The sequence below is a fragment of the Carcharhinus amblyrhynchos genome, chromosome 1 (assembly GCF_965287045.1).
Source record: "Carcharhinus amblyrhynchos chromosome 1, sCarAmb.v2.hapA, whole genome shotgun sequence".
Classification (NCBI taxonomy): Eukaryota; Metazoa; Chordata; class Chondrichthyes; order Carcharhiniformes; family Carcharhinidae; genus Carcharhinus; species Carcharhinus amblyrhynchos.
Genome location: NC_137324.1, coordinates 49820040 through 49844926, shown reverse-complemented (window position 1 = coordinate 49844926; position 24887 = coordinate 49820040). Strand labels below are relative to the sequence as shown.

The following is a 24887-nucleotide window of genomic DNA, read 5'->3' as shown; positions in this document are numbered from 1 at the left end:
CTTGATAAGCATGAATGGCATAGATTGTTACAATGGTAGATTTCGATGAGGAAAGATGATGGAAGACTTGAGCGGAACATAAATACCAACATAGATTGTTGTGACCATAATATGTTTCTTTACCACAGTATAACATGTATGTATGTTAGAGCTTTTTTATTAAAAGTGCTGTCCAAAATCTTGTTGCAGAGTGCCATATTTGCCTTAAAAAGTTTATACCAATCTTGAATCTTAGAGTGAGCCCTTGGGTGTTTCAGTGTTGTGCTCGGACCCTGAACATACTGTGGAACCATTTCCATTAGTGGTTAGCACTGCTGCCTCACAGCCCCAGGGACCCAGGTTTGATTTCTGGCTTGGATCACTGTCTGTGTGGAGTTTGTGCATTTTCCCCGTTCTGCGTGGGTTTCCCCTTGGTGCTCCGGTTTCCTCCCACACTCCAAAGATATATGGGGCAGGTGGATTGGCCATGCTAAATTGCCCCTTAGTGTCAGGGGAACTAGCTAAGGTAAATGCATGGGGTTGTGTGGATAGGGTCTGGGTGGGAATGTAGTCAGTGCAGACTCGACAGGCTGTATGGCCCCCTACTGCACTGTAGAATTTGATTGTAAGATTATTTTGCTATGATGCTATCATTGACTTATAGCCGCAGACTGAACAAATAAATGTTATTTTCATGTGACTGGATCTAACTTGTCTTTTTTTTTTGTAGAATAAATTGTATTCAGATCCAAAATTCCTTATTTGCTGGTTTTCTGATCTTGAATATTTGGAGCTTTGTTTTGTGTGCCTAATTTTCTTCTGACTTTTGCCATCCTCATCAAAGAACTGCGTCATAAATTCAATATTGGCTGTTTAAGAGTGAGAAAGTGGAAGCTAAGGATTACTGTTGTCAAATTGCTGGAAGATTGTGTTGTGGCAGAGTTTTAAAAAAGCTATTAGATTTTTATACTGACTTTAACAATCTCAGGATGTCACAAAGCACTTCAGAGACTGAAGGATTTTTAACTGCAGCTGCTGCTGTAAGAGACAGCAACCAGTTTGCAGAGAACAATTTGGAATGAACTGCAATGCTTGCTTGGTCTTCTATGGACGGCACATTGGTTAGCACTGCTGCCTCACAGCACTAGGGACCTGGCTGTGATACCCAGCTTGGGTGACTGCCTATGTGGGGTTTGCACATTCTCCCCGTGTCTGCATGGGTTTCCTCCAGGTGCTTCGGTTTCCTCCCACAGTCCAAATACTAAATTCTCCCTCAGTGTACCCGAACAGGTGGCAGAGTGTGGCGACTAGGGGATATTCACAGTTGCAGCATTAATGTAAAACTACTTGAAACACTAATAAATGAACTTAAAGTTAAATTGGATTATGACCTCATTGTTTTGGTGCAGAAAACAGATTCAAACTGAATTTGAACTTAGTGAGAATGACAACATTAAGGTAACACTTAAAGGAACCCAAGTATTACTGAAGTCAAAAAAGGATCAGGGAAAGCTGTCTGGTTGTTGGAGCCGTGCAAGAAGATGTTTGACGTTCCTAGAGTCCAGTCATCTCAGCTGCAGGACATCACTGCAACATTCCTCAGAGACTATTCATCAGCAACCATGCCTGTGTCATAAGACAGGAATGTGTGCTTATTGGTGGTGATTGCAACATTTCAATTTCACTTACAGCTCCTTAATGCAGCAGCTGTCCAGCCAATGAGAATCAAGGGGAAAGTGCTCACTAGTGGCTGGATACATACGAAGCAAGATGATTGTATTTGAGAATCCAATTATCTCAGACCCAGAGTATCGCTACGAGAGTTCCAGAGGATAGTGTCATAGCATCTCCACAGTGCAGAAAGAGGCAATTCGGCCCATTAAGTCTGCACCAGTCTTCAAAAGAGCACCCCACTTGGGCTCTTCCCTCCACCCTATTCCAGTAATCTCATGCGTTTATTGTGGCTAATCCACCAAACCTGCACATCTTTGGACCGTGGCAGGAAACTGGAGCACCTGGAGGAAACTCGAGCAGACGGGGACAATGTGCAAATTCCCCACAGATGGTCATCCAAGGTCAGAATTGAACCTGGGCCCGTGGCTGTGTGAGGCAGCACTGCTAACCACAGTGCCATCATGCTGCAGTCTTCACCAAGCGCCTCTCCCATCAATGATCACAGCCCTCTAAGTGAAGAAATTTTCCTCATCTCAGCCTTAAAAGGCCTGCCCTTATTCTGAGATTGTTTCCTAGTTCTAGCTTTACTAGCTTGGCAAAAAGCATCCTATATACCTCCATCTACTGTAAGTATTTTGTACATTTCATAACATGTCATTTTTTTATAGAGGCAACATGTCAATTTACATTTTGTTTCAAATAGTATGATTGGAATGCCTATTTCTGTTAATTTTTCAGCAAGATACATGGGCGTCTTTGTGATCATACATGTCATAATGTGTATGTATAAACACCTTTTGAGGAAGGAAATCTGCCATCCTTACCTAGTCTGTCATAAATGGTCATCATTAGACTTTTTATTGAATTCATCTTTTGCCATTGTAGGATTTGCACTTCCTTAGAGCATTACTGTGGGGCTCTGCATTACTCGTGCAGTGACACCACCACCTAAGCTACTGCCTTCCTGCTGCATCTCCTTTTTTTTCCCCTTTCACCTTCGATTCCTTTACTCTTTTTAAACTCTAATTTTCTAAAATATAAAATTCACTCATATCTTTTCTATTGCTCCAACTTTGGGATCAAGTAAAATTTACAAACCTTTCCTTGTTTATGAAACCTTTGCAAGCTTTATTTACAAATCAGTCCACCAGGAATGTCTCATTACAAATGCGTGCATCCAAGACCATTACTCTTTTGCAATCTGTCTCTATTAAACTTGCGGCAGCTTAATTAAATAATTTACACACACACTGATCATATAAAGTAGAAGTAGGCCACAAGAAAAACAGAAAATGTTGGAGAAACTCAGCAGGCCTGAAAATATCTGTGGAGAGAGAATAGAGCCAACATGGCAGACTCAAAAACGTTGGCTGTATTCTGTCTCCACAGATGCTGTCAGACCTGCTGAGATTCTTCGGCATTTTCTGTTTTTGTTTCAGATTACAGCATCTGCAGTATTTTGCCTTCAGAAGTAGGCCATTTGGCCTCTCAAGTCCACTCTGCCTTTCACTAAGATCATGGCTGATCTGTTTGTGTTTCTACCCCTGATATTCTTTCATTCTCTTGCTGGCCATCTATCTCTGCCTTTCACCATATTCTCCAAAAAATATTTTTTTAAAAAAAGGACATCCATTCTCACACCCCTGTAGACTTGATCATAACAATATACATAGTTTTACAAATAGTGAGCAAGTTTTACATGTGCAGAAGATTTTGCCTTGTGTTATTAACCAATGCATGTAAGCATTTTGTATAGAAGGGAGATTGCCACAGCAAAGCACATGTGGTTATTACATTCTAACTATACTCTGTAACCATGATGTGGACATACCGGCGTTGGACTGGGGTGGGTACAGTAAGAAGTCTCACAACAGATTGCACAACACTATGATCAGTGGACTTGACTGATGAAGGAGCAACGCTCTAAAAGCTTGTGATTCCAAATTAAACTGTTGGACTTTAACCTGGTGTTGTGAGACTTCTTAATAGACCAATTAGAGGGCAGTATGATGGCACAGTGTGATCACTGTTGTCTCACAGCACCAGAGACTGGGGTTCGATTCCTGACTTGGGTCACTGTCAGTGAGGACTTTGCATATTTTCTCCTTTTCTGCATGGGTTTCCTCCACGTGCTCTGGTTTCCTTCCAAAGTCCAAAGGCGTGCAGGTTAGGTGGGTTGGCCGTGCTAAATTGCCCATTAGTGTCAGGGGGATTAGCTAGATAAATGCATGAGGTTATGGGAATAGGGCTTGAGTGGAACTGTGGTTGGTGCAGACTCGATGGGCCAAATCTGCATTGTACGGCATTGCACTGTAGGAATTTATGATCTTCAGGGACTGGTGACTGGGAACGTTGACTGGGAATGTCTGGGCTTGCAATGATCCTCTATCTGAAGAAACCAATTACATTCAAAACGTTATTGGATGATTGTCAAAGGATTGTCAGTGTTGCCTAACATTTGGATTTACAAATACCAGAGCTTATGTCGACCAAGGTGCAGAAAGCGATATGAAAGCTTTGGTGGCCTTGCCTTATCCCCTCTTCATTGCTACTGATTCATTTCTTGACAAATTTTCTTTATAACAGTGGACAAAAACTTGTTTTGTGAGGATTGGCAAAGATGGGGCTATCCTTTGTGAACTGTATTGGTTGTGTGTGCTATGCTTTCTTATGAGACTCGTTATCGGCGTTTCCTCTGAATCTGCAACAAGTGCAAAGGCAGACTCGGCTGATTGCTGTATCTAATGCTCCCCCTGCTGTTGATTATAATACAGTATTTATTTGTCAGAAATTCTGGTTTGTAGGAATCTTGAATTTCTATGTATTCTTATCAGTGTTAATGACTCAGATATGGAGTTAACCAGGCAAAGAGAAGGCTATCTTTGCTGGTCCCAGAAACAGACGCAAGGAATTCCTCTGACTTGCATGCCTCCCACTCCACACCAGATGACTAAAAATAAGAAGTATTGTACTAAAGTGCAGCAGGAAATTACAGAGTGACCCATTTAAGTAATGAGAATGTGTCTGCAACCTTTTTCATTCTCCCATTTTAAATAAACTTGAATTTTAAGATCGGACCTGCACCCTTTAAAAACATTAATCTTTACATATGTAACTTGTCTTGAAAAGCATGCATGAAAGCCAAGAAACATTACAATGAGATCATGTGAATGAAAGTTACAGGATATGTTTTTTTAAAAAACACAAGTGAACAATGGTTGCATGTGAGGGTATCCTGTCATCCCTTTGGCTGTTTGAATTGCAGCTTATGAATTTTTTGAAATTCAAAGTTGAGAATAATTTTATTAACCTATTCTCTCATATAACTCAGCTATTCTTAATCACTTCTGAGACTGCCGTGGGTGTATTTTTCTTATAGGGTTATTTAATAAAGATTTTGTTCCTTGCCATAGTCATTCAGATTTTGATGCTCAATATTTTAAGGAATGGGATTTATGGTATTTGGGCCTTTTATATTTATTTGCACCACATGTGTTTTTTTTGTTCAAGTGCTGCATCAGAGTCTTGTTGCATCCCACCAATTTTTATAGCAATAGTTATTAAAACTGCATGGGCACAATGATAAGAACGTAAGAACATAAGAAATAGGAGCAGGAGTAGGCCAGGAGTAGCCCCTCGAGCCTGCCCTGCCATTCAATAAGATCCTGGCTGATCAGTCGTGGCTCAGTTCCACATTCCTGCCCTCTCCCCATAACCCTTAATCTCCTTGCCTATCAAAAACCTGTCAACCCGCGTCTTAAAAATATTGAGCGCGGCAGCCTCCACCACTTCAACGGGCAGAGAATTCCAGAGATTCACCACCCTTTGAGTGAAGAAGTTCCTCCTCAACTCCGTTCTAAACCGTCCCCCCTTTATCCTGAGGCTGTGCCCTCTAGTCCTACTGTCCTTTCTGAGCGGGAAGAGCCTCTCCACCTCTATCCTATCCATCCCATTCAACATCTCTCAATAAGATCTCCCCTCATTCTTCTAAACTCTAACGTGTACAAGCCTAGTTTATTCAGCCTCTCCCCATAGTTCAACCCCCTGTACTCCGGAATCAGCCTAGTAAACCTCCTCTGCACTCCCTCCAAGGCCAAAATATCCTTGCGTAAGTGCGGTGACCAAAACTGCACACAGTACTCCAGCTGCGGCCTCACCAGCGCCCTATACAGCTGCAGCAAGACCACCCTACTTTTATATTCAATCCCCCTCGCTATGAAGGCCAGCATCCCATTCGCCTTCCTGACCACCTGCTGCACCTGCAGGCTGGGTTTTTGCGACTCATGCACAAGGACCCCGAGGTCCCTCTGCACCGTCGCCTGCTGCAGTTTTTCGCCACGTAAGTAATAATCCTTCCTACCATTCTTCCTACCAAAGTGGACAACCTCACATTTGCCAACATTAAATTCCATTTGCCATTTCCTGGCCCATTCGCCCAGCCTATCTAGATCCTTCTGTAGACTCTCCACACCCTCTGCACAATTTGCCGTTCCACCAATCTTGGTGTCGTCAGCAAATTTCGACACCATATACTCGGTTCCCTCCTCCAGATCATCTATATAAATGGTAAATAGCTGAGGCCCCAGCACCGACCCCGGGGCACTCCACTAGTCACCAACTGCCAATCCGAATAGCACCCATTGACCCCCACTCTCTGCCTCCTATTTGACAGCCAATTCTCTATCCACGCTAACACCCTACCCCCAACTCCATGCCCCCTGACCTTCTGCAATAACCTCTTGTGAGGCACCTTGTCAAACGCCTTCTGAAAATCAAGAAAGACCACATCCACCGGCTCTCCCCTATCCACCGCCCTAGACACGTCCTCATAGAACTCCAATAAGTTCGTCAGACACGACTTCCCCTTAATGAAACCATGCTGCGTCTGCTCTACCAAACAATTCTCCTCAAGATGCCTCGCTATTTTCTCCTTGATCACGGATTCTAACGTTTTTCCTACAACAGACGTTAAACTAACCGGCTTATAATTCCCTGCCTTTTGCCTGGCACCCTTCTTAAACAACGGCGTAACGTTAGCCGTTTTCCAATCTTCCGGCACTTCCCCAGAATCCAGCGACGCTTGGAAAATAATCACCAAGGCATCCACTATCACCTTCGCCATTTCCTTCAGAACCCTTGGCTGCATTCCATCCGGTTCCTGGGGACTTGTCCACAATCAATCCCTCCAGTCTGTCGAGCACCGCCTCTCTAGTAACAATAATGTCATTCAGGCCCTCCACTCCTACCATCTTTCCATCGCTAACACCATCGATAACATTGTGGATGAATAAGTGATCATTTCTGTCAAGGCTGTAAAATGTAATGGATTCTGATAAACACATTTAAATGGTCTATTTTAATGATGTTTTGAAAATTAAAACTTTTTGGTCACCTGGCTAAAATGTCGCGGACTAACCTGTGGAATTTCTGACAGCAATCAATCTAGAATACAATGACAAACTGAGTTTGTTTAATGCCTTTAATGTAGTGAAGTGTCACACTTGTAGCAGTGCATTGTCATAATGCACAAAGAATCATTGGCACCTCTCTTCGTTGGAGAGAAACAACTTGTTAAATGTAGATTGAGGGGTACAACTGCACAAACTTTGGGCAAGGAGAGGAGGCAGGCAGCTGTAAAGTACCAGAGTCTGTACAGAGATTAAATATGCACCATTGGCATCGTTCTGTGTCAGACTCTAGTCATCTCAACAGCAGCATTATTGGACAGAATTTTGCAACAGCCACGTAAGGATCTTTGTGATAAAATGCTTAGTCAACAAACTACGTTTTCGCAGGTGTCTTAAAAGGAGAGAGCGAGAGACTGATAGGAAGTCACAGAGGCTGAGGGAAGAAATTCAAGTGGTCACGGCCTCCAGTAGTGGGGAGAAACAAAATGCAGGATGGTTGAAGGCAGAGTTCTCAAAGTATTGTTGGGTTGGAGGCGTTGGCAGTGGGGAAGCATGGTTGTTGATATTTGAAAGCAAGGAAGACTTTTAAATTTGAGGTGTTATTGAACTGCGAGTTAAGTGTAGGTCAGTGAGATAAGAGATGATTATTGTGTTTTATTCATTTGTGGGACATGGGCATCGCTGGCTGGGCCAGCATTTATTGCCCATCCATACTTATCTCAGGGCAGTTGAGAGTCAACCCCGTTGCTCTGGCTTTGGAGTCACATGCAGGCCAGATCAGGTAAGGACGGCAGATTTCCTCCCCTTAAGGACGTTAGTGAACCAGATAGGTTTTTCTGACAATCAACAATTTATTTCATGGCCATCAGTAGATTCTTAATTCCAGATTTTTTTATTTTTATTGAATTTTTTTAATTGAACCATCTGCTGCGGTGGGATTTGAATCCAGGTCCCCAGAACATTAGCCGAGTTTCTGAATTAATTGTCTAGCTATAATACCACTAGGCCATCGCCTCCCCTTGTACAGTGAGTTGTGCAGTTTAGGACATGAACAACAGAGTTTTGGATGAGCTCAGATTTAAGAAGGTTCGAAGATGAGATGTTGGACAGAAGAAGCATGGATAAGGATTTCGGCTGAAATGGACTGAAACCAGGAATGAGGTGGGTGATATTATAGAGGAGGGAGCTGGCTGTCTTGGTTAAGGGAAGAATATCAGGTCTGAAATGCAAATCACGTTCGTTTAGAAGACAGAAGTTGTGAATATTCTGATCCATCCTCATAAGTGGCCTGGCGGAGAGGGATGGAATTGTTGGGGATGAAATGTAATTTGTGGGTCGAGTAAAAAATGTAATGGTTTCACTTTACCAATACTGGAGTACATTTCTGTTCGGCCAGTTGTGGATGTTGAAAATACTGAATGATGGGGTGCAGGCTGGAGGTGGTTGTGACTTTGAGTTGAGTGCTGTCAGTAAGTACTCACATGGAATATGGCAAATTTTCCAATAATATCTGCTAAAAAGCAGCATGTGAATGAAAAAGATAGATCCTTTAGAGTTTCCAGAGTTAGTGGTGCAAGAATGGAAAGAGAAGCCACTGCAGATATTTCACTGATTACAACTGGATAAATGAATATGAAACCAGGAGAGGGCAGTCGTGTTCAATTGGAATATGTAGGAGAGACATTGGAGAATGAGATCTGGCCAAGTACAAATTGCTGCAGACAGATAGAGAAGAATTAAGAGCAGTATGTCATTTGTGACCGACGAATGCTATATTGGTGCTCTGGCAGGGTGGAAACCTGATCAGAGAGAGGCTTAGGCTTTGAATTGTGGGACTCATGGTCAAGGATCTGGGAGGAAGCAACATGTAAGAAAACTTCGGCAAAGAAAGGGAGGTTGAGGACGAGGAAGTAGTTTTCAAGGAGAAATGGCAAAGGGTGGACATTGAGTGGAAGGGTAATCACAACAGATTTAAAAGTAAGGATCGAGGGATGAGGAAGCCAGTTAGTATACACTCATGGGAGTGGGGCGGGGGGGCGGGTGGTGGTCGTGGTGAGGGTGGTCAAGAAGGAAAGATATGTGGACAGCAGTTTTGTGAGAAAAAAGTTGAGACATCAGGAGACAAATCTTTTTGATTTATTATTATCACGTGCATTAGGATACGGTGAAAGTATTGTTTCTCGCATGCTAAACAGACAAAGCATACCATACTTAGAGAAGGAAAGGAGAGGGTGCAGAATGTAGAGTTACAATCATTGCTAGGAAAGATCGACTTAATATGAGATAGATCCATCCAAAAGTCTGGTGGCAACACGGAAGAAGCTGTTCTTGAGTCGGTGGTCTGTGTCCTCAGACTTTTGTACCTTTTTCCCAACAGAAGAAGGTGGAAGAGAGTATGTCTGGTGTGCATGATCATGCTAGTTGCTTTTCCAAGGCAGTAGGAAGTATAGATGGTGCCAGTGGATGCAAGACTAGTTTGCATGATGGGCTGGACTTCGTTCACGATCCCTTGTAGTTCTTTACTGTCTTGGACAGAGCAGGAGCCGTACCAAGCTATAATACAACCAGCAAGAATGCTTTTTGTGGTGCATCTATAAAAGTTGGTGAGAGTTGTAGTGGATATGCCAAATTTCCTTAGCCTTCTGAGGAATTAGAGGCGTTGGTGGGCTTTCTTAACCATAGCATTAGTGTGGAGGGTCCAGGAGAGTTGATGATGATCTGGACACCTAGAAACTTGAAACACTCGACCATTTCCATTTCTTCCCCATTGATGTAGACAAGGGCATGTCCTCCACTACGCTTCCTGAAGTTGATGACTTTATCCTTCATTTTGTTGACACTGAGGCAGAGATTATTGTCATTGTGCCAGTTCACCAGATTATTTATGTCTTTCCTGCCATTGTTTGAGATCCGGCTCATTATGGTGGTGTCACCAGCGAACTTGAAAATCAAGTAGGAGGGGAATTTAGCCACATTGTTATAGGTGTAGAAAGAGTATAGCTGAGAATGCAGCCTTGTGGGGCACCTGTTTTGAGGAAGATCATGGAAGAGATGTTGTTGACTGACCTTACTGATTGAGGTTTGTGGTTTAGGAAGTCTAGAATCCAGTCACAGAGGGAGGAGCAAAGTCCTAGGCAACGGAGTTTGGAGATGAGTTTTGTAGTAATAATGGTGTTGAAAGCTGAGCTGTAGTCAACAAATAGGAGTCAGACAAAGGTGTGTTTGTTATCTAGATGTTCCAGAATTGAGTGCAGGGAGATGGTGTCTGATATGGACTTGTTGCGACAATAGGCAAATTATGGTGGACCCAAGCAGTCTGGGAGGTTGGAATTGATTTGTGCCATGACTAACCTTCCAAAGCATATCATAATGATAGATGTCAGAGTCTTAAGAACATAAGAAATAGGAGCAGGAGTAGGCCATCTAGCCCTTCGAGCCTGCCCTGCCATTCAGTAAGATTATGGCTGATCTGAAGTGGATCAGTCCCACTTTCCCGCTTTCTCCCCATAACCCTTAATTCCCTTGTCCATCAGAAATCTATCTACCCGTGACTTAAATATATTTAGTGAGGTAGCCTCCACCACTTCAATGGGCAGAAGTTCTGCTATCCTTTCTAAGTGGGAAGAATCTCTCTACCGCCAGATATTAGTCATTAAGGCACACTGCATGACTTTTCTTTGGTACTGGGATGATGGCCTTCTTCTTGAAGCAGATAGGGATCTCAGATTGGTGTAAAAAGAGGTTGAACATGTCTGTGAATACCCCCCACCAGCTGGGCTGTGCAGGATTTGAGTGCTCATCCAGGTACCCCACCCAGGCCAGTTGCTTATCGTAGGTTGACTTTTGAGAAAGCTTCTTTGACATCTGCGATGGTGATCTCGGTTACAGGATCGTCTGAGGCTTCCAGGCTGGTGGGGGTGCATATGCTCGCTGAACTCTTGCTCAAATGGGCATGGAATGAATTGAGCTCAAGGGGGTGGGGTGCATAGATGCTGGCAATTTTTTCTGCATTCATCTTGTAGCTTGTTGTGTTTTGCAGACTTTACCATAGTCAGTGCGAGACTGTGTGGTTAACATGGCCCTCTAGCTTCTTCCAGTACTGTCTTTTGGCATCTTTGATGGATCTTTGTGGATCATATCTGGCTTTCTAGTATAGGTCAGGGGCACCTGACTTGAACACATCGGACCTGGACTTCAGCAAGCAGTGGATATCCCTATTTATCCATGGTTTTCAGTTGGGAAACACACAGATTTGCTTCTTTGACACACAATCTTCCGCACATTTACTAATTAAGTCAGTTACTGTAGTGGCGTACTCATTCAGGTTGGTCGCAGAGCTTTTAAATACTGACCAATCTACTGACTCGAAGCAGCCCTGTAGGAGATCATCCAATTGCTCAGACCAACATTGCATGCCTTTCTTTAATGGATCCTCGTTTCAGTTTTTGTTTGTAAGCTGGGAACAGGAGTACAGCCTTGTGGTCTGATTTGCCAGAGTATGGGCGGGCAATCGAGCAGTAGGCATGTTTGATATTTGTGTAGCAGTGGTCCAGAATGTTTGGGCCTCTGGTGGAACACGAGATGTGTTGGTACTATCTTGGTAGAACGCTCTTGAGCTTGGTTTGATTGAAGTCCCTGGTCACAATAAACAAGGCTTCGGGGTGTTTCATCTCAAGGCTATTTTGTGGTGGTGTATATTTCGTCTTCTGAACAAGATCAATTTGCACTCAGGTATGAGAGTTTCTGATGTTTCTGCTGAAAGTTTAAAGTCCAAATATGTGCCGATTAGGTGGCAAATGTGTGGGATTACAGGGATAGGCCAGGAGAGTGGGCCTGTGTAAGATACTCTGTCAGAGATTCAGTACAGAATCAATGGGCCAAATGGCATCTTCTGCACTGCGGAAATTTGATTGTAATTTTGCACTGTTTCAACTTTCTAATAACATTCCATCCTTTGCTGAGATCCCTTTTATTCTCTTTGCATATGTCAGCCTCTTGCGTGATTGTTTGTTTCTTCCAAATGAGGTGCTTGCTGAAATAAATTTTCCATATCAATACAAAATACAAGCAACAAAAGTCAGGAGACACTGTTGAAGGAAGCCTATAATTGGAGTAGTGTCTTGCCTGACTTGACTTGCTTTTGTCTCTCTGTTCCTTTTCTTCTCTTCCTCTCTCCCTCTTTCACTTCACCCTCACTTCCCCCATTCAGTTTTCTCTTTTCTTCCTGAGGGCATTGACTGGCACTCGTATCATTTCATTTAAACTTGCGCAATGGCAAAAGTCAATTTTTCTTTCAGTGGCATCAAAGGCCAACCTTTTCTAGAATCGTTTTAACAGCAAATAGCGGGTACCTCAACAACATTCTCAAAGCTTAAGATGAACCAGGGAGGAAGAAATTTGCAGGGTTATTTGAAGTTACATTTGAGGAGGGAGATTTTGAGAAAATTTTCAAGCTTGGAGAGGTTTCTGGAGGGAGTTCCAATGAATAGGCCTTGTTATGGGTGTTGGGTGTATGGTAGGCAAGGAGATAATTAAAGCTGATGACAAAAGATTTTCAAGTGCATTGTAGGATATTGATAGGTCAGTTAAAACTTTATGATAGGCACATGCATTGGGGAAAAGGAGTTTGAGTTACTGCAGTGGCCAGTAGAAAATGATAAGCTGGAGTTAATTTTTTAAAAATTCCTTGCCTTTAAAGCCCAGGCTTCCTGACATCAATTTATTGTGTCTACTGCCACCCTGGTTGAGGGCAGCTAATTTGTATCGATGACTAGTACAAAATGGGTCATGCCCAAATTGCATGTTTCTCCATGGGATGCTTTTACCTATTCGTAAACCAGAGAACCAGTTTGATCGCTATAAAGCTGGTGAGGTATGTTTAGAACGCTTAATTTTTTAAATATGTGTTTAATATTTGTTGGAAACTAATTAAATTCCAACAAATGTAAATTCATTCGCAAAATAATCTTCACTTCGGTGTGCATTATCAATTATTCCATATTTTATTGCATGTGAGCAGCTAGCTGGATATGTTCCCAACCACGCAGAAGTAATTTTATATCTAACATACTGATAAATGGCTCTGTTCAGCAAATACCATTATTGGCTCTTTCCCCTCTTGATTCTGTATGACAGCAAATGATTAGGAGGTGGGATGGGAGTGAGGGTGGTCCCCCCCCCCCTGCTTCCTATGACTTGCCATGCCATTAAATAGACATTGAGGAAGGCTGGTCAAACGATCCTTTGCAGTTGTGAATAGAATTCACAGACGAGCCAGTAAGTAGATAGCCTGCCTTCTTTGTTATAGTCAAGTATTGATTTGTGGCATGGAGTATAGAAGGGTAGAAGTCAAGTTGAAAATAATGCATTAGTTTTAACTTGGTTTGTTTTTACTTTTTCAGCGATCCTTACGTGAAATTGTCCTTGTACGTGGCTGACGAGAACCGAGAACTTGCTTTGATTCAGACAAAAACAATCAAAAAGGTAAGTTTTCAGATTTATGTGTCAGGAGGGTAACAAATTGACTGTTAAGTTCCTTGTGGAGACCTATAACTTTTCAAAAGCAGTTTGTATGTCTGAGGCAGGATTTTTTGGCTACACTCAACCCAAGGTCAGTGGATCTTTTATTGGTCCCCCCCGTCCCAAACACCCCAGTGTCTAATTAAACTCATAATAAGATCTCAAGATTTCAGACATTTGCTGTAACAAACTAATTAGAAGCAACATAAACAACTTATATTTTAAACTATAGAAAAGAACTTCCCCCATTTAACTGAACACATTAGCAGCAATCCAACATAACCACACACTCTTAAGTGGACACTTCATTCTGGAGGGATCGGTTCTAATTGATTCTTGGCTCCCGAGAGCTTTCTTCCTTCCTTCCTTTTCCTTCCTCCGCTCCACAGTGTCACATACCAGAACTGCTTTTCATGGTAAGGGAAGAAGTGGAGAATCTTTCCTCTCACTAAGCTAGCTGAATCTCCCATTTCATTTCAATCCTCACAAATTTTGTCTCTTCATTTTGAGCATGAGCTCCCACCCAGCTTGGTGGCTGGCAGGACCAGTATTTTCTTGACTCAGGTTGCAGGACTTGTTGCCTCTGCATCCCTCGACGTCTGTTCCTCCCCCCTTGTGTGGTAAAACATTGTGACATTGACATGAGAGATCAGAGAAAGAAGCAGCTTACTGTAATTTGACAGCAATGTCAATCAGGCAGAGTCAACACTTGGCTGCACTTATATAATCAAATTCACTCACTTTTGATAATAGGGTGTATAGTGGGTATACTCAGTGAATGGATGTGGAGGGTATGAGGAGCGTTTGGGGATGAGTGAGAACATGAGTTGGCATCAAGTGGCTGAGGGCTATAAGGAAAGTGGGTGGGTGTGATGAGTTGGCATGGATTGTGCATGAGGGGTTGCTGTGGTGGATGGCATAGTTAAGACTTGTCAGATATACCTTTCAAAAGATTGCTGAATTACGTCTATGGTTGATGAGTGCCCTGAGATCCCATGTGTCATGGAGCAGCTGGCTCGACTCCACAAACATTGCCGGTGACTAAGAGAGTCAGTTAGATCAGGAGAACAAGGTGTGGACTCTTTATTTGCACCAGCAAAAGTTGCGGGTGCTGGATCTGGGGACGTGAATCCCAGAATCTGGAGTGAGATTTTGCAAGCCCAGGCAAGTCGTGAGGGTTACAGATAATGTGACATGAACCCAAGGTCTCGATTGAGGCCGTCCTCGTGTGCGGAGCTATCAGTCTCTGCTCAGCGACTCTGCGTTGTCGTGTGTCATGAAGGCAGCCTTGGAGAATGCTTACCCGAAGATCAGAGGTCGAATGTCTGTGACCGCTGAAGTGTTGCCCTACAGGAAGAGAACACTCTTGCCTGGGCTTGCAAAATCTCTCTAACTGTCCTGGCTGGAGACAACACGCGTCTCTTTAACCTGTGCTTAACCCTTTCTCCACTCGCGTTGTCTGTACCTTTAAGACTTGATTACCTGTAAAGACTCGCATTCCAACCATTATTTTGTAAATTGTGTGTGTGTCCTTATATGCCCTGTTTGGAAGAGAACTCCCACTTAGCTGATGAAGGAGCAGCACTCCGAAAGCTAGTGCTACCAAATAAACCTGTTGGACTTTAACCTGGTGTTGTGAGACTTCTTACTGTGTTTACCGCAGTCTAACGCCGGCATCTCCACATCACATACAGATAGGCCATGGGAGTTTGCATTAACAAGGGTGTGGCTCTGAATAGAGTTGGGGGAATTCATGTGGCAAAAGAGTTTCAGCGGGGATAAATTACCAGAAATTAGAAGTCATTCAGTGCAGAGGCTAAGGGAGAAAAGTAGTGAAGATACCTTCATGAAAAAATCTTTATTGTAGTTGGTGATAGAGAGAAGTGTAACCATGTTACATAAGAAATAGGAGCAGGAGTAGGCCAACTAGCCCTTCGAGCCTGTCCCGCCATTCAATAAGATCATGGCTGATCTGTCGTGGCTCAGTTCCACATTCCCGCCCTCTCCCCATAACCCTTAATCCCCTCTCTTATCAAAAACCCATCAACCCGCTTCTTAAAAATATTTAGCGAGGTAGCCTCCACCACTTCAACGGGCAGAGAATTCCAGAGATTCACCACCCTTTGAGTGAAGAAGTTCTTCCTCAACTCTGTTCTAAACTGCCCCCCCTTTATCTTGAGGCTGTGCCCCCTAGTCCTACTATCCTTTCTGAGCGGGAAGAGTCTCTCCACTTCTATCCTATCCATCCCATTCATCATCTTATACGTCTCAATGAGATCTCCCCTCATTCTTCTAAACTCTAATGAGTACAAGCCTAATTTATTCAGCCTCTCCTCATAGCTCAACCCCCTCAACTCCGGCATCAGCCTAGTAAACCTCCTCTGCACTCCCTCCAAGGCCAAAATATCCTTGCGCAAGTACGGCGCCCAAAACTGCACACAGTACTCCAGCTGCGGCCTCACCAATGCCCTATACAGCCGCAGCAAGACCTCCCTACTTTTATATTCAATCCCCCTTGCGATGAAGGTCAGCATCCCGTTCGCCTTCCTGACCACCTGCTGCACCTGCAAGCTGGGTTTTTGCGACTCATGCACAAGGACCCCGAGGTCCCTCTGCACCGTCGCCTGCTGCAGTTTTTCTCCACGTAAGTAATAATCCTTCCTACCATTATTCCTACCAAAGTGGACCACCTCGCAGTTATATTCAAACACATGAACGTAGGAATTAGGAGCAGGAGTGGACCATTTGGTCCGTTGAGCCTGTTTCACCATTCAATAAGATCTAGGCTGATCTTATTGTGTCCTTAACTCTGCATTTCCACTTGCCCACAGGCTCTTAAATCTCAGAGAATAACTTTGTCCTGGATTGAACAAAACAAGTCAATGGAGGAGCAAAGGAGTAGGAGTTGCCAGATGTAATTTCATGCTAAAAGTCACGCTGACCCCTCAGCCAAATTTCTGTTGGGGCCATGATGTTCATGGATGGCAAGGACTTTGTTCGCAGTGAATGATTGTGAATGAAAAGGAAGCTGAAATTGTTCCAGTAGCAGAGTCCACAGGTATTGGAGGGATTAGTTGGAAGGGAAGGAAAATGGGGCTAGGTTAAGTTGGGCTAGAAGGTGAGCAATAAGCTGGGACAATTGGAGTCACTGCTTATAATGGTCCAGCGCTGAGTGTCTTGATGAACCCTTTCAGTGCCAAGGGAGGCACAAAGACATTGCTTCTTGACCTTTTGTGCTGCTTCTCTTCATTTCATTTTTGTTTTTCTAAAGACGTATTTAGCCCAGTGGTGCTGTGTTTTATCGAATTCTCTGTTTAAATTGTATTTCCACTCAACACTTTGTACATATAGTAGCACAGAGATCCACCTCGTGCTTGTTTTTCTGCTGTTATGTAATTTGCAAACATTGACCTGTTGAACTAAAAATATTGATACTGGCCCATTAATTTTGAGCACGATTGCAGTTTTAAATTAAGTGAAGATGACTTCATTTTATGAAATAATTGAAGCAAGGAAAGCACTATCTGAAACAAGTTTTATCGTACATATACTTGTACTATCGTGTTGTTTTTTTACAGAACTATCCAAAGTTTTAAGGTTAGTTGTGTTCATTATACAAGTTCAGAAGTAAAACTGATGGATACAATTATTTTTTGCAGACATTAAATCCAAAATGGAATGAAGAATTTCTTTTCAGAGTAAGTACTGACAACATTTTTAAACGTCACTAAATTTTCTTTCACTCTAATTATAGAGAGATTGCAGTGTAGAAAGAGGCCATTCAGCCTTTAGTGTTTGCATCAGCCAAAAAAAGAACTAGCCACTTACTTTAGTCCCATTTTACAGCCACTGGTCCATAATCTTGCTGGTTACAGCACTTCAAATGCAGATCCAAGTATCTTTTTAAATGAGTTGAGTGATTCAGCCTCAACTACCAAGTTCGGAGTAAATTCCAGATCCTGTGGGTGAAAAGACTTTTCCTTTTGTGCCCTCTGATCCTTCTTCATTGCAGAGATGTCCATGAGTTCTTTGCACTTGTTTTAATGCACAAGAGGCTCGGGGCCATCTTTGCAATGAACATGAAGACTATCTAATCAGTTCTCTCAGTGTAACTAGCTACCCAGCCTGTTCAAAACCCTCATGATATTATACACAAATATTACGTCACCCCTTGGCCTCCTCTGTTCTGAGGAAAACAACCCAAGTCTATCCAGCCTCTCTTTATAACTGCAATTTTCAAACAGTGGCAGTATTCTTGGGAATTCTGTGCTCGTTCCGGAAAATTTATATCCTGTATTATGGTGACCAGAACTCTATACAAAATTCCAGCAGTGACCGTTGCAGCATTTTACTACAGCTCGATCATTGCATCCCTGCTACTGTATTCAATACCTCAATCAATAAAGGAAAGCATTTAGAATGCTTTCAGGGCCACCTTGTCTATCTGTCCTGCCACCTACAAGGACCTGTGGACATGCAGTCTAAGGTCTCTCACTTCCTCATACCCTCACAATATCTATTGAGTTTTCGTTCACTTTTCTTGCCCTTCCCATTTCTCTGCCCATTCAGCTACCATTGATATCATTCTGCAGTTGACAGCTATCCTTTTTACTGTCAACTACATGGCCAATCTTTGTATCACCTGCATATTTTCCCAATCATACCACCCAAGGTTAAATCTAAATCAATAATATATAATAAACAGCAAGGACCCCAAGCATTGAGCCCTGTGGAACATGGCTGAAAACTGTTTTCTGTTTGAAAAGCTTCCATCACTCTTTATTTCTTGTCAGTCCATCAATTTTGGACCTAATTCAGTTTGCAGCCACGAATTCCATCCCTCTCACTGGTAACTGAAGAGGAATTAAACTGTTGACCACCTTGTTGTCATACTTGACCCCAAGATGAGCTTCTCACTACTTAACTGCTCCATCACAAAGACTGTCAATTTCCATCTTTAATCATAGCCTGACTATGCCCCTGCTGAATTGTGAATACGTATATGTATTAGCTCAAGACTTGGCTATTCTGAAGCATTTCTGGCTGGTATTTCATATTCTGCTCTCTCTAAACTTGAGGCCATCTGAATCAGTGCTGCCTGTGTCTGAATGTGCACCGAACTTGATTGAACAATCACAGAACATAGAACTTTATAGCACCGTACAGGCTCTTTGGCCCTTGATGGTTTCACAGTCAGTGCAACAATCTAAAGCCCATTGAACATACACTATTCCAATATCATCCAAGGTCAGCTCTTGTACTACCTGACTTAGTCAAGCAGTGTTTTGATTTTAAAATTCTCATACTTGTTTTCCAATCCCTCTATAGCCTTGCCTCTTCCCAGTTCTGTAAGCACCACCAGTCCCATAGCTCTCCAAGATATCTGTACTGCTTTAATTTTGGTGTCTTGACATCACTGCAGGATTCCCTCAGGGTAGTGTCCGAGACCCAACCATCTTCAACTGCTTTGTCATTGACCTTCCTTCCATCTTAAAAAGTCAGAAATGGAGATGTTTGCTGCTGTTTGCACCACTCTCAACTCTTCAAATACTGAAGCAGTCCATGCCCAAATTCAGCAAGACCTGGAAAAAAAATCCAGGCTTGGGCTGACAAGTGGTAAGTAACATTCATGCCACCTAAGTTCCTGGCAATGACCATCTCTGACAAAAAGGATGTAACCTTCACCCCTTGATGTTCAGTGGCAGTACCAATACTGAATCCCCCGCTGTCAACATCTTGGGGTTACCACTGGCCAGAAACTGAACAGGACTAGCCATATAAACACTGGCTAGAAGAACAGGTCAGAGGATAGGAATCCTACAGCGAGTAACTCACCTCTTGACTCCCAAATGCTTGTCCATCATTTACGTGGGCAAGTCAGGAGTTTGATGGAATATGCCCTACTTGCTTGGATGAGTGCAGCTCCAGCAACACTCAAGAATCTTCTTACTATCCAGGACAAAGTAGCCTACTTGACACCCCATCCACAAGCATTTCCCTGAGCCCCTAGGTAACTGAAGGCCCTGAGTCTTGTGCTCCCTTTATCCTCTACTCCCAGAAGAGTGTCCCTCAAAGGTCTGCTGCTCTCCACTTCCCAAAGGGATTTCAGGACTTGCATTGGCAGGGTTTCTGGACTTCCCCTCAATTTCCTTATTTTATCCTTTCTTCCTTGGGTCCATTAACAGCTGAATAATGAGAAGAAATATGAAAATATTTTGGGTGGACTCCAAAAGTCAAAAAGCTTGGCATCGTTATCTGGTTAACTGCTGAGTTAAAATATTGACCCAGATTTTGCAACTGCGTAATAATGGCTAGAGTGTCAACATTTGCTGTCAGTACTCTCTCAAACTGACAGCATTTTCTCGATTCAGAATATGTGCAGTTAAATGTTGAAATCCAGAGGTTGCTGTCAGTGATTCCCTGCTCCTCAACAAGATATGTTGCAGAAGTCCTCACAGCTGAAAATAACTTCAAAGTAAGTGATTTGACAAGCTCCTCCAATTTTTACAGTGGTAGTCATAGAATCCTGACAGGCCAAATGGCTTCCTTCTGCACTATCAGATGTGCACTGACTCTCTGACAGAGCATCTCACCAGGCCTACCCACCCCACTGCCCTAACCCTGTGACCCCGCATATTTACCCTGCTAATACCCCGAACATACACGTCTTGGGACACTAAAGGGCAATTTTACTCTCGCCATATACGGCCCATCTTTGGACTGTGGGAGGAAACAGGAGCACTCAGAGGAAACCCACACAGATATGGGTAGAACTTGCAAACTCCACGCAGTCACCTAGGGTCAGAATCGGACCTGATCGCTGCCCATATGAGGCAGCAGTACTAACCACTTTGCCAATCATGCTGCAAAATCTCTTGAAAAGATTTTTCCATGTTGAGTGTTATGCAGTTGGGTTTCTAATGACATTGGAGGCCACAATTATTGCTGAACAACTTTCTTGATTCTGAAAATCTAATATTATAATCGTGGTAAGTCAAATTTCTGCGTTTTACGATTTAAAAATGCTGTCATTTTTTAAAATAGAGTCAAATGAATATTTTTGTATCTTCATCCCATATGTATGTCCCAATCTCAATTTTGTCTTCTGTAAAACTTTAAAAGATGAACCATACATCTGCTTATTGCTTCCCCTGCTTTGGTGAGTTCTTTGATGTGATTGGCTACTTAGTCCCCTTGAGGTCTGCACTGTTGCTGATACCAGAGGTCCCCTATTGGCACTAGAACAAAACTAGGAAGGAAAAAATAAAATTCATGCAGCAGTTTGGGATATCTCGGTGACAATTTTTTTGAAGTCAGTAGCAAACACTGTCAGTTTGCCACTGACCTCAAAATCCAGGCCATTGTGGCTCGGACTGGTGGTGGTAAGTATATGTGTGGGAAGGTGTAATAGCTAACTTTTCACTGGATTTATTGCTGTTTGGCTTCTATTTCAGACACTTGAATGTTTTCTAAGGAGAAAAATATGCTTAATATTCTCATTCTATATTTTTAACAAGTACCGTTCACTACACCTGATTAATGCAAACCTACTTGTCTGAAAGTTTGAGTTCATGTTGATCTGAGAACAGCAGGTTCAAATAGTTGATAACTATTTAATATGGGCCTGGCTTATAAAAGTAATTGCTTAAATTGCAGGTCAATCCCCAGAATCATAGGTTGCTGTTTGAAGTCTTCGATGAAAACCGATTGGTGAGTATGAAGGGAATAAATGTGTTCCTTATGTTGTATTTTGATTTGAAGAGGACCAATCAACTAATCTGCAGGCACCTTTTCATTTGTTTTCACCGCAATTACCACACAGGATTGTGCTTTATTCTGTTCTTCATTTACTCATTAAATAATGTATTGTCTATTTCACAATCACATGCATTGACAAATTGCTATGTTTTTATGTTGTCCAAGCATCTATCTTCCTTCAGTGGAAAATAAAGCGATTAGAGAAGGAACTTCAACTTCGTTGTTCATAGCTGGGCCAAAGAGTGATTCCTCATGATTTTAAAGAAACACTGTTTTCTAATTTTATTTATTTGTAATAGAATCCAATATCTGAGTCTACGAGTGTGCTAGAAAACTTTGTTAATTGGAGTTCTGTGTGCTACTTTGGAAATATGAAAGTGTCATAAAAGTTCTGTATAGTTAGTACATTTACAATTGTTAAGCCATTTGCAAGTTTAGAAACAATGATTATGTAAAGACAGATGGCATTAAAAAAAAGGCTGAATCATTAGTTATTTTACCCAAGAGTAACTTGCTGGATTATTTGGAATGAATCTCTAGAATGATTTTTAATGTCACATCTTTAGTTTTGCTTTTGATCCTGATACAAGTGTTATGGTTGGGGATTGACTTGTGCATAAATACTGAATCAGTTGTGTGGATGGCTAGACTGCCATTCTGTTCAAACTTTTTCACACGCTGACACTGCTTCACGTATTTTGCCGAGTCTTCTGAGCTGAGCTTTGCCAAAAATGTGGATCACAGCATTATTTGCGAGCTTCATTGCAGCTTTGTAGCATGCACCCTAATGTGCGTGCACACACACTTCTGTCTCATACATGCTGTCACACACTTGCTCTCAACCTCCCATACACATGCATTCAGCCCTCTGACCCACGTGCACACGCGCACGCACACACCTGCTCTCGGCCACACTGTCTGCCTTAAGCCTCACCCCCCCCCCCCCCACACAACCAACTCTACCATGCTCCAAACCCCCCCCCCCCCCCCGCCCCCCCAACGTATGCTATCCCATACAGGCACATAGACTCCAACCCGCTCTTCTCTCTCTCTCTCTCTCTCTCGCTCACTTTCAGGCGTGCGTGCACACTTACACCACATGGATGCATGCATACATGCACGTGCCCTCATCCCTCATGCATGCACACTCACCCCTCCCACGTTTGCTGCTGAATTTCACTTTAATAGGTTCAATTTTCATTGCCTGGTCCTACCGGTGCTTTTATTGGTATCTCCAAGGGTAACCAAGAACCAAAGAGGGAATACTGGAGTTCTATGAGGATGTGTCTAGGGCGGTGGATAGAGGAGAGCCGGTGGATGTTGCCTTTCTGGATTTTCAGAAGGCGTTTGACAAGGTACCTCACAGGAGGTTATTGCAGAAGGTCAGGGGACATGGAGTTGGGGGTAGGGTGTTAGCGTGGATAGAGGATTGGTTGTCAAATAGGAGGCAGAGAGTGGGTGTCAATGGGTGCTATTCGGATTGGCGAATGGTGACTAGTGAAGTGCCTCAGGAGTCGGTGCTGGGGCCTCAGCTATTTATCATTTATATAGATGATCTGGAGGAGGGAACCGAGTGTAGGGTGTCTAAATTTGCTGATGACACCAAGATTGATGGGAAGGCAAATTGTGCGGAGGATGTGGAGAGTCTACAGAAGGATCTAGATAGGCTGGGCGAATGGGCCAGGAAATGGCAAATGGAATTCAATGTTGGCAAGTGCGAGGTGGTCCACTTTGGTAGGAATAACGGTAGGAAGGACTATTACTTACGGGGCGAAAAACTGCAGCAGGCGACGGTGCAGAGGGACCTCGGGGTCCTTGTGAATGAGTCGCAAAAACCCAGCTTGCAGGTGCAGCAGGTGGTCAGGAAGGCGAATGGGATGCTGGCCTTCATAGCGAGGGGGATTGAATATAAAAGTAGGGATGTCTTGCTGCGGCTGTATAGGGCATTGGTGAGGCCGCAGCTGGAGTACTGTGTGCAGTTTTGGGCGCCGCACTTGCGCAAGGATATTTTGGCCTTGGAGGCAGTGCAGAGGAGGTTTACTAGGCTGATGCCGGAGTTGAGGGGGTTGAACTATGAGGAGAGGCTGAATAAACTAGGCTTGTACTCATTAGAGTTTAGAAGAATGAGGGGAGATCTCATTGAGACATATAAGATGATGAATGGGATGGATAGGATAGAGGTGGAGAGACTCTTCCCGCTCAGAAAGGACAGTAGGACTAGGGGGCACAGCCTCAAGATAAAGGGGGCGTGGTTTAGAACGGAGTTGAGGAAGAACTTCTTCACTCAAAGGGTGGTGAATCTCTGGAATTCTCTGCCCGTTGAAGTGGTGGAGGCTACCTCGCTAAATATTTTTAAGACGCGGGTTGATGGGTTTTTGATAGGCGAGGGGATTAAGGGTTATGGGGAGAGGGCAGGAATGTGGAACTGAGCCACGACAGATCAGACATGATCTTATTGAATGGCGGGGCAGGCTCGAAGGGTCAGATGGCCTACTCCTGCTCCTATTTCTTATGTTCTTATGTTCTTAATAGGAGGCCAAGAAATGGCTGAACAATTGTATACATACTTTGGTTCTGCCTTCACAAAAGAGGACACAAATCAGATGCCAGGAAGTTGGAGAATGCAAGATTTATTGAGAAGGAAGAACTAACAGAGATCAATATTCATAGAGAAATGGAGCTGGGAAAATTGGTGGGATTGAATGTGAATAAATCCTTAGGGCCTGATAATGTACATCCCAGAATACTTAAAGAAGCGGCTCTAGAAATAGTGGGTGCATTGGTGGTCATCTTCCAGAATTCTGTAGTCCCTGCGCAGTGGAGGGTAGCTAATGTCACCCCAATATTCAAAAAGGGAGGTGGAGATAAAACAGGGAATTATAGACCAGTAAGTTTAACATTGGTAGCGGAGAAAATTCTTGAATCCGTTATCCAAGACTTTATACAGTGCATTTAGAAAGCAGTGGCAGGATCAGACAGAGTCAGCATGGATTTATGAAAGGAAAATCATGCTTGACAACTCTGATGTCAATGTAGTATATTTGGACTTTCAGAAAGCGTTTGACAAAGTCCCGTGTAAGACATTACTGTGCAAGGTTAAAGTGCGTGGGGTTGGGGGAAGTGTACTGAGATGAATAGAAAACTGGTTGGCAGAGAGGAAAAAAAGAGTAGGAATTAGTGGGTCCTTTTCAAAGTGGCAGGCAGTAACTAGTGGGGTGCCACAGGGATTGGTGCTGGGACTCCACTATTCCCAATATATTAATGATTTAGATGAGGGAACAAAATGTAACACCTGAAAATTTGTAGGTGTTGGGTGGGAGTATGAACTGTGACGAGGATGCAGAAATCCTTCAGAATGATCTGGACAGGTTGGGGTGAGTGGGCAAATGAGTGACAGATGCAGTATAATATGGATAAATGTGAGGTTATTCACTTTGGGAGCAAAATCAAAAAGGCAGCAGACTACCTGAATGACTGTAAATTGGGAGAGGAGAGTGTGTTGCAGGGCCTGGGTGTTCTTGTGCACCAGTTGCTGAAGGTAAGCATGCA

At 43.1% G+C, this 24887-nt stretch overlaps 1 protein-coding gene across 3 annotated transcripts in view; it reads left to right on the top strand.

The window, feature by feature from the left end:
* The window catches only part of nedd4l (NEDD4 like E3 ubiquitin protein ligase), a 427841-nt gene that overhangs the window by 179138 nt on the left and 223816 nt on the right, over positions 1-24887 (top strand). For all 3 annotated transcript variants that reach the window (XM_080181786.1, XM_080181803.1, XM_080181795.1), the window contains 3 exons: positions 13463-13544; positions 17240-17278; positions 21237-21290. In XM_080181786.1, coding sequence (XP_080037912.1) covers positions 13463-13544; positions 17240-17278; positions 21237-21290 — 175 coding nt within the window. The remainder of the gene's footprint in view (positions 1-13462; positions 13545-17239; positions 17279-21236; positions 21291-24887) is intronic.